Source organism: Propithecus coquereli, unplaced genomic scaffold (genome assembly GCF_000956105.1).
Source record: "Propithecus coquereli isolate 6110/MARCELLA unplaced genomic scaffold, Pcoq_1.0 Scaffold135, whole genome shotgun sequence".
Lineage (NCBI taxonomy): Eukaryota > Metazoa > Chordata > Mammalia > Primates > Indriidae > Propithecus > Propithecus coquereli.
In genome coordinates this window covers 357,559-367,644 of record NW_012137747.1, presented here as the reverse complement: position 1 = coordinate 367,644, position 10,086 = coordinate 357,559, and the positions used below count along the sequence as shown (strand labels likewise).

At 51.3% G+C, this 10,086-nt stretch overlaps 2 protein-coding genes across 3 annotated transcripts in view; both read left to right on the top strand.

Annotated features, from left to right (window-relative positions):
* Positions 1 to 1,985, top strand: part of PIGR (polymeric immunoglobulin receptor) — a 19,768-nt gene extending 17,783 nt beyond the window's left edge. For both annotated transcript variants that reach the window (XM_012638850.1, XM_012638852.1), the window contains exon 11: positions 712 to 1,985. In XM_012638850.1, the coding sequence (XP_012494304.1) occupies positions 712 to 807 (96 nt within the window). In that variant the 3' untranslated portion in view covers positions 808 to 1,985. The remainder of the gene's footprint in view (positions 1 to 711) is intronic.
* Positions 1,986 to 7,686: 5,701 nt separating this feature from the next.
* FCMR (Fc fragment of IgM receptor) overlaps positions 7,687 to 10,086 on the top strand; it is a 13,801-nt gene continuing 11,401 nt past the window's right edge. Inside the window, exon 1 of the mRNA XM_012638793.1 lies at positions 7,687 to 7,723. Coding sequence (XP_012494247.1) covers positions 7,687 to 7,723 — 37 coding nt within the window. The remainder of the gene's footprint in view (positions 7,724 to 10,086) is intronic.

Sequence of the window (10,086 nt, the reverse complement as noted above, 5' to 3'; positions counted from 1 at the left end):
TGAGGGTTTGCTCAGGACCAGCCTTTCTCCTGGGCCTGAAAGACATTTGCTCACAGCGGACAGTGTGACAGTCACTGGAAGCCCCTGCCCACCTGGACCAAGTGCCACATGACCTGAAATCCGACCAGACCTGCCTCTGAGTTACGCATCACCCCTCACGCCTCCCGCAGGCCCGGGGGCCGGGGAAGGATAACACCGGGTGCCTCGCGTTCGAGGCACTGATGTTTCCCATCGCACCCACTTTCCCTAGAAACAGCAGAGGTCCAGGCATGTAGCACAGTGAGGCGAATGCGTTAGTCCTGGAGACGGCCTTTCGGGACTCGCGGTGCTGAAAGGTGCCTCCCTGGGTCGGTAGAGAAAGAGAAACATAGACCACTCCAGCTGACACCGGCCTAGACCAGGCCACCTCTCCCGTGGACTGCGTGGGCGCCGCTTCCGGGGACAGGCCCGGGCAACAGAGACGGTTCCACTCCGCCTGTTGGAAGGAGGTAGTGAGACAGAGGGGGATATTTTTAGAGGCTGCAACTTTCCATTTCTCAGAATTGGTCGCTCATGGTGAGTGCGGGGGCTGGGCCGAGGACAGTGGGCCACACAGGCTGGTGTTGCTCGGGCCAAGGTCATGAATTCAGGATACTGAGAGCATCCCTCCCTCCCGGCTCCACCCGCTGAGCCAGCGCCCCCAACACTGACCTCTCTCCTGTTGCCCCCTAGTCCTCCAAGGAGGAAGCTGAGATGGCCTACACCGCCTTCCTGCTCCAGGCCAGCAACGTGGCCGCCGAGGCCCAGGACACGCCGGAGGAAGTCTAGGCCGTCCGCTGACTCTCCCTCCACCTGCGACAATCACCTGCAGAATCACGATGATCCTCGGGGCCCTCACTCCGGGGGACTCCGCTGCCTGCACTCACACCCACCTAGGCTTTTCCCACCTGTCCTCAGAGGCGTGCTGGTCCCCTCCTCAGTGGCATCGAAGCCTGGCCTGATTGTTCCTGTCGGGGGTGGATGGCGTGAAGAGTTCCACCCACGGCTTATTCCTAGTGAGAGACCCTAAGGCCCAGAGAATAAGGTCCTCGTGGGGCCTCCCTAAAGCAAGAAGCTTCCCACAGGGGAGTTGATTTCAGAAACGACAGAAATTTAGAGCCTCTCTTCACCCTTATTATGGGATGCCAATGTGATTTTCCCCTCCTCTCCATCCCACCCACCCTTCCTTTCTCTTCTTCTTTCCTTCATTCAAAAGACGTGTTTGAATACTTATTAGAACCCAGGGGCCCTGCTAGATGCTGAGACGGATACGCCACAAACCCCACTCACGGCATTTCTGTAAACATCACGGAAAGAAGCCACAGCTCATCTCAGGGTATTTATGCTCACTGAGGCCTGAAATCCTCACCAGGTGTGCTCACCTCCACCCTTCTTGGGAGACATCATACAATACCTGGGGCCTAAGGCATTAGGGATCACGTGCGATGGGCACACACACAAGTAGTTATACGCCCACATTCTTACCATTTCACAGGTGAGAAAATTGAGGTCCTGGGAGGCGAAACATTTTTCTCAAGGGCACCCGGTGAGATAAGCTAGATGTAGCATCTCCTGTCCTCTTGGCCGGAGGACTCTCTACAAGAGCCCCTGCTCCCTTGGAGGCAGAGTCTTAGAATAGAGGAAGGAGGAGGGAGAGGAGAAAAATGAAATGAAGACTGATCTTTCCCAGGCCCCGCCTCAGGGAAGACGACCCTTCTTCCCTTCCTGCCACTCACAGGGACCTAAGACTAAAGAACGGCCAAACCCTCATAACCCCTCATATTTGAGAAGTTCTGAATAGAAAGGAAGAAAAGAAGGTGTTTGATGGTGCCAAGAAGGGGCTGCTCTCCAAAGAGCTAAAGTTTGATGTCTTTTTCCCTCTGAGTTCTGTCTTTCAACCAGCACCTACAAGCTGGCACTCGCTAACGAATCAGAAATGTGACTTAATGAATAATTAAAGACGATGATTGCCACCAAGCAGGCTCAGGCTGCATTTGTTCCCCTCAACTCTGTCTCCCAGACAGCCCTCTCGGAGCTCTTTGCTTTGGTCCCACTTTTAGGCACCCCAGGATGTGTCTGCAAAACAAAGGCTCCCCCACCTCCAAGGCTGGGCTGAGGCGGCTAGGAGAGTGCCTAAAGGTAGAACCACGGTTACCTTCAATAAGAGAAGAGTTTTGTGTCCACTCCAGGGGTCAGGACCCAAAGTTCTCTGTTATAGAACATAATTAAGACTATTTGTAGAGGAATAGTGGAATAAACTGAAAATAGCTGTAACCAGTGCTCTTTTTTTTTTTTTTTTTGAGACAGAGTCTCACTCTGTCACCCTGGGTAGAGTGCAGTGGCGTCATCATAGCTCACTGCAACCTCAAACTCCTGGGCTCAAGCAATCCTCCTGCCTCAGCCCTGAGTAGCTGGGACTACAGGCATGCGCCACCATGCCCGGCTAATTTTTCTATTATTAGTAGAGACAGGGTCTCGCTCTTGCTCAGGCTGGTCTTGAACTCCTGAGGGCAAGCAATCCTCCTGCCTCAGCCTCCTGGAGTGTTGGGATTACAGGTGTGAGCCACGGCACCCTACCAGCCAGTACTCTTCCTGAGCATTAAAAAATAATAATAATCTTGGTAAAGCAGAAATGAAATACTTAACCCTGATCTCATACTTTTCTGTGGTACCCTCCAAGATCAACAGGCCACTAATCAAAACGGAGGTAACCAAATGAATAAACTCTTTCTACAAGATTACCAACTCTAAGCTAGTTAAATGATAACTTAGGTTTTAGACTGGCTGAATCCAAAGTCTCTTTTGTGGACAGCGATTAGATAAAGGGTCCCCTTGTCTATTGAGATCCTTCCTAGGTTCTGGCACTAAACCCTGTCACATCCTATGAGGAATGTCTAGACTGCCCACTGGCAGCTTGCTCCCCCATCTCATTTCGAATCTCCTCCTCAGGGCCTGTGTGTGGAGAGCTCTCTCTGGGAGCAAGGTCTCCCCAGGCTGCCAACCTGCCCGTGTGAACCGTCGCTCTACCCGGGCCTTGAACATAACACCTTGGTTGCCATGTGCTTCCCAAGCCTGCCCCTGCCCAGGACTCAGACTCCAGTCCTCCTCTGGTGTCCCCTCCAGCCCACCAACTGCAGTGCCCCGTCCCAATTCCCAGGCGCGACATGGGCAGAGCCTGAGCTCCTCCCCAGCCAGGAGTGACGGTCATCAGGAATGTTTATTTCTCTCTTCTCTGTGATGGGAATGTGTGTCTAGCTTCTCTTGGAATGACAGCAAATCATTCCAGGAGAAGCAAAATTACAAGGTGTGTCAGAATCTACCATTGTTTTACCCCCCAGGAAGCTGCTCTCTGACCTATCAAAGGGCCGCGCCTGTGGTAGAGGATTAAGATGCAACTTCCGTATGAATGCCAATGACCAGCAAGCCAATCCTGAGCTCCTGTAGCCTATCCCAGTCCCTAGAATCAACAGCCAAGAGATGTCACTAACGGCACAGGCAATCTTACATTATTCCTAACAGATATAAGGAAGTATAATAACGTACTGCCCAAAGTCCACCTGCTCCTTATGCAGTAAGAATCCCTTTTAAAGAAGGAAGCTCCTCCTGTAATCCTAGCTCTCTGGGAGGCCGAGGCGGGCAGATTGTTTGAGCTCAGGAGTTCGAGACCAGCCTGAGCAAGAGCGAGACCCCGTCTCTACTAAAAATAGAAAGAAATTAATTGGACAACTAAAAATATATAGAAAAAATTAGCCGGGCATGGTGGCGCATGCCTGTAGTCCCAGCTACTCGGGAGACTGAGGCAGGAGGATCGCTTGAGCCCAGGAGTTTGAGGTTGCTGTGAGCTAGGCTGACACCACGGCACTCTAGCCGGGGCAACACAGTGAGACTCTGTCTCAAAAAAAAAAAAAAAGAAGGAAGCTCGTCCACAGGTTCCAGATGGACATGAATTTCAGGGGGACGCAATTCACCCAGTACAGGGACGTAACAAGCAACTGCAGTATTGGCGATGATAAGCAAATAAATGCTCAGTGGCCAGCAAGCACTCAGGGAACTCCTTAAACATTTGATGACAAGGAAATCTTCCCCAAGTTCTTAAATTATCTCTATTTTTTTTTTCCTCTTTAAAAACCCATTATGTAACGATATGACCATAGATGAATAAGGCCCAACTGTGGTTAGGAATATGTTTATAGCAATTGGTTTTATTTTATAAAGCTTAAAAAAGGATCTCTAATTTGTTCAAGACTTTTCCAAAGACTCCTAAGACTATTAAACAGCAGAGAGAGGAACTGACCATGCTTTGGTCTATGAAGCTGGTCCCCAAGGCAGAGAAACAAGTTGAATTTTCCACCCCACCCCACCTCCCTAAAATGATTAACTCTACTAGAGAGTTTGTGCAATAAAAATAATAAGAGATCATCGCAGAGAGGCTACATATCTTAGTGAACAGTGGGCAATTGGAGAAAGAAGATGTAAGACTGGGACCAGTGGCCCCCAGCCGGCCTTGGAGCTAAGCAGACATGAACAGATCATCTAGTCATATGAGCCAAGGAGTTCTAGAGCTTCTCTTCCAAGACTGATTAAAAAAAGGGAGGGGAGGTGGCCAATCCACTCTCCCTAGAGTCAAAAATCTTCATCCTAGATATAGGGACATGACTATTTTAAAGCCCAGGTTTTTGCTAATAAATCACATTAAAGTTCATCCAAAATTCCCACATATTTGGGGTTTTAACCTTAGAACACTAACAGGAATATGGCCACATTCAGGAAAGAAATCTTAGTCCTCAAAGTTCTGCCATTTCTTGGAGAAGAAAATCATAAGCAGGCTTATCGTAAAGGTTAATGCCTCTAAGGCCCTGCTGCTCCGGAGTGGCTCATCCTGGGACGCGCAAGCCTGTGGTCTGAGGTCCGGAAGGAGGAAACTGCAGGATGCCTGAGCCAGGTGCTCTACCTGGAGGGGAGGGTGGGTTCCTGGTGAGTCACCAGGAAAGGGGATCCTCATGGTCTGTCACTGCAGAGAGTAGCGTTGTGTCACGGGGAGGACCACCTGGGGATGCAGGGCCTCGGTTTGGAAAGGCCCAGGAGGGGACCCTTTGGGCTGGACTGCATGTAGGCCGACATAGAGTAATGCAATAACCTAACAGAAGGCATAGTGACAACCTCCATCCCGGTGACGACGGCTGATCCCCACTGCGCTCTGACTGCGTTCCAGGCTGCATGCTAAGCCCCTCGTGATGCTGACCCATGTGACTCTCACGATAGCCTTATGAGAAACACTCTTCTTAGCCATCTGTAACTCGGGAGGATAATAGAGCCTAAGTTAAGAGAGTGAATGAAGACACCTAAAGGATTTAGAACACCTCCCGGTGTATCTGGAATTACTTATTCCCTCCGCCTGCCTGTCATTGAGCTCTGAATTTTTCCCATTGAGTCCACCCCTTCTGGCTGCCGGATGGTGTTAGGCCATTGAGTCCCCCGCCCCTTGGCGTGCTCCAGCCTATCGGACATTCTCCTGGGAGCAGGCGTGCCAGGGCACTAAGGCAGCCCTGTGCGTCTGAAAGGAGAAATCAAGTTTAGACAGGAAAAAAAGAGAACAAGGATGGTAAATTTCACAATTTTGCCAGGGGTCCATCTTCCCTTGGGCCTCAACCCCTGTGATCCGGGGGGTGACATTGGAAGGTAGACACTGGACAGACTCAGGTCTGGAAGTTCTGATCCCCTCCAACTCCAAACATTCACCTCCCACCAACGGTCCTCAGACTTCTAATTCCTGCTCTTAACAACCCAGTGGAATGTGTCTAAGGGTTGCGTTTGGGCTGCACGTTTCACGGAACGCTCTCCTGCCCGCTGCCATCCCGCACACCTTCTGCACTGCCTGGCAGGCCCCAGCCTCGGCACGGCCAGGCCCTGATCTCCAAAGACACGTGCACGCGTCCACACTCTCCCAGGTCACACGCCACACGGTCACACATCACACACCCATAATTCACACATACGTTCACACCCACACACTCTCACGCCCAGTCACACACATGTCACAGAACACATTCATTCCTTTCTATTCTCTCTCTCTCTCTCCACCCCCTCTCTCCAAGGCAGTCCCAGGCCTGGAGCCTAGCGAATGTCAGAGCCCAGCCGTGCGACAGCTGTAGGGCATCAGGAAGAGCCCTCTAAGCAGGGAAGGCTGAAGCTGATCCCAGCTGACCCCTCTGGCGGTCAGTCACTCTAACCACAGAGTCCCGAGACTGCCCTCCGACATAAGACGCCACAACCACAGCTGCTCGGGGCCACTGGAGACCCGGATAGGGAGGGGACAGGGCAGGCTGCCTGCCCCCACGCACGCTTCCTCTGCACCTGCTCCGCGCCTCACACTCGACTTCCACCCCGGATGTTGCTGTTTCGTGTTTTGGAGAGCACGTGACAAACCTGGCGTGTGGGGGCGAGCGGGGAGTGGTGCAGCCACGGAGGAGCCCGGACGTGCCCTTAGCAAGAGCCTCCCAGAAACAGCGTGGGAGTAGCCGGACCCCTCCACGGGCACCAGAGGCTGCGGCACCTGGGGAAGGGGCCCTGGGAACCAAGGCCCAGGGAGGAAACATCCTCCGCTAAGCCACAACCTGTAGGTCTCCACATTGCAGACTCTTTAGCACCCCCACGCATGTGGTTTCTGCTGGGCCTCATGAGAGCCAGGCGAGGCCAGCAGGGCAGGGGCCGTCCCTAGTTCGCTGATGAGAAAACAGAGGCCAGGGGAGCTTGCCCAAAGCTGGCAAGTGCCAAGCCAGGACAAGAACTCAGGCACCCTGACTTGAATCCAAAGCTCTTTCCATGACACCTTGTGGCCCCAACATCTCTCCCTTCACCAGGCAGTGAGCCCCACCCTCGGCCCCTCAGGGTCCTGAGGCCTGGCACTGCCTGGCTGCTGTGACTTCAGGCAGAGCTGCCGTGTGACCTGCCATACCCACTCCTGGCACTGCCCCTGTGGTCACTGAGCAGCCCCTTACGGAGACGCTGGGGAGACGAGGGATGAGGAGCCATGTTCTGCAGGAGGGAGGCCAGGGATCAGCTACTCCCACCTTCCTTTATTTTCTAGATAAAGAAATCAAAGCTCAGAGAAAAGAGAAAAGTAGTAAATTGCTGAAAATATAGTATCCCCATAGAGTGGGTGCTTAAAATATTTGTAAATATGAGTTCACTGGTGACTGGTAAGGATTCCACCCAGTATCTTCTGACTTCAGGGCCAAGCTTCTGTCCACAGCCTTTCTCAGGTGGGGAAAGCGATGGGGAGCCGGTAATAACACATATATATTAACATACAGCGAGGGAGGCCCCTCTGAGAAAAAAGTGCCAAGGCCAAGAAAGATCAGGCCTGGTAGATGCTAAGAGTCTTGAGGAACTTCCTAGAGGCGCTTTGAACCGGGTGACCCGTTCTCACTTAACACAACATGTTTTCTCAACTCCTGACTTCCGCTGTGGTTTGCCCGTATTCTGTTTTAGCTTAAGGCGAGTTAGCAAACACACCAGGTTGTCATTTCCTCATTTTCAAGCCTCGTTCCTCGTGGGGGCAAACAATCTCATTCAAGCTCCGGATTGTGAAGGATTCCTGGGCGAGTAGCAGGTCTCTGTCTCCCTCTTCCAGGGGCTCTTGGATGGGACCTTGCTCTGGAAGGAATCATGGGCCTCTGGCTTTGGTCACTTTACTTCCTGCCACGTGAGTACTATGGGGAAACACTTCAGGCTTCTAGTGAGGTTTGAACTGGCCACAGGGAGGGGAGTTGCCTGGCACCTCCAGCTCTGACGTTTCTGGAAGGATTCAGTCGTGTACCAATACCTAGCGCAGGGCAAGGATGGAGGCCCCGAGAGGCATCGGACGCCCTCCATGTCCCTGCTAACGTCCCTCTCTCCACTCCAGACACTCTCCTGTTTAAGGCGGGTGTGGAATCTTAAGGGATGAAGGTGTCACCTCTCCCAGACACATTTGCCTATTAACATGGGACCTTGAAGCAGGTGCCACCATAGTTCTTTCTTCTTACCGCTACATTCTCTTTCCTTAGATCTTTTTCAATCCTGAATTTCCAACTTTCAACTCTAAATGAAAACTCCTTAATCCATTCAGTAGCCCTACACTGATTCCTGAATCCCATATCTCAATTTCCAAGTGTCTCCTGGGCATCCCCACTTCCATATGCCACCAAGATCTGAAACACAACCTGCCTAACACCCTACCTCAAACTCCCCGTTGGTCACCATCCAAACCAGCTATTTCATCTGTCTGAAGTATCTCTGACATCAGCCACAAAATGCTAGAATGGCTTTTTACCACCTCTTCCTATTTATTTTCACCCAGACCTTGATCCAATCAATGGCCAATTCGTGTAGTTTCTAGATCCACATTAACTGGGATGAGAAGCAGTGTCAGTCTCTACTAGGGAGGTAACAGAAGAAATGGAAAGGAAAAGATCACACAATCATCTCTTAACTCGCTTTCCCACTTCCTCTACCTCAGCCTGCATGCAGCTCCAGGTTTATCTTCCTAAAGCCTAACTCTAATCAAAGGACTGCCCTTCCCAAAAACCTTCAATGGCTCCCACTGCCTACTGAATTCAATACACACTCCTCCCTGCACTCCCCTTTACACTCTGAGCCTACCACACTCCCTGGAACTTTCCTAACCTCCAGCCAGGACGACTCCCCTGTGAACACAGGCCACACACTCCTGCCACCATGCCCTTGGTCCCTACCGGGAACATCCTTCCTCCCACCTTCACCTCTTACAGATTCTTCAAAGTGCATCTCAAACTTCGCCTCCTTCTTGTAGACTTTCTGGAGCCCCCTCTCCGAGCCCCAGTAGCTGATCACAATCTGCCTTGTGGGGTGGCTCCATGTGTGTCCATCTTAACCTGGTTTATTCAATGAGGGTCAAAATGATTTCTTATTAATATTTGCTTTCTTTGTGGTGTCTTGAGAGTGGAAGAAACTCAAACATTTGTTGAGTCGAAGACTAAAAAGTCCTCAAAGCCCAAAGGAGTGGAGTTTTATTGAAATGTCAGACACTGATAGGTGGTAGGACATATGCCTGCCCCGTGGATGGTTAACTACACTTAGGCCTGAGGAGGGGTTGGGTGGGAAATGGAAGACCTAAGGGAGTGAAGGTCCCTGAATTGCACCCCCTGAGTCTGTGCTGAGAAGTACCACCATTCTAGCTGGGCTCCAGGGGTCCCTGCCCTGGGCCCCATCCTTCTCTTACCCACAGGGTAAGGAGTTTGCAGACTTAGGGGGATATACACACCCTAGGCCCACACCCCCTCTTCTAGAACTGGAATTCCTTGTCCAATGGACTCTGGGCTCACTTTCAACAATGGTGCAAGCTTCTATCCTGGGTCTTCTTGAGGCTGACCCCTGACCTATAAAACATGGCCACAGGTGGCTATTTGGGAAGGAGCCAGAGACAGTACTTGCAAGCTGGGGTGTCTACTGTGTACACACCAGGACCCTTGCGTGGGCAGGAGCCAGGGATGAAAAGAGAAGAGAGACAGGCAGAGACTGGGGGCAGGAAACTTAGAGCCATTTTCCCTGTGTGGCCATGTATTAGAGTGGACATCCAAGGAGTGTGTGCATTTGTCAGGATAGAGGAATAAAGCATATTTTATTCAACAATTTATTAGTTTGATTTATAATTTAAAAATATTTAGACATATGATATCAGGGCCTTCATTTGTACTCCTGCCCCAGGTCCTGCAAATGTTGGGGTGGGCCTGGTCCCCAAGCCGTAGACCACATTGCCTGGAGCCCTATGTGGGGTTCCATAATAAAGCAGGGCAGCATCTCACGGTGTGGGCTTCCAAAGCTTTTCACCTCGATGCACAATAATAACACATACATACATAATAATACCTAACACATATGCTTGATGTCATGACCCACCACACACACACACGCACACACACACACCCCTAAAATTTATTGTGGGGCTGAGTTCGGGGCATCAGCAGTTGGGTGGACGGTGGTGCCATTGAAGAACACGTGAAGGCACAGGTTTGGGAAGAGAAATCAAAAGGGTTTTTCTGGGGCCGG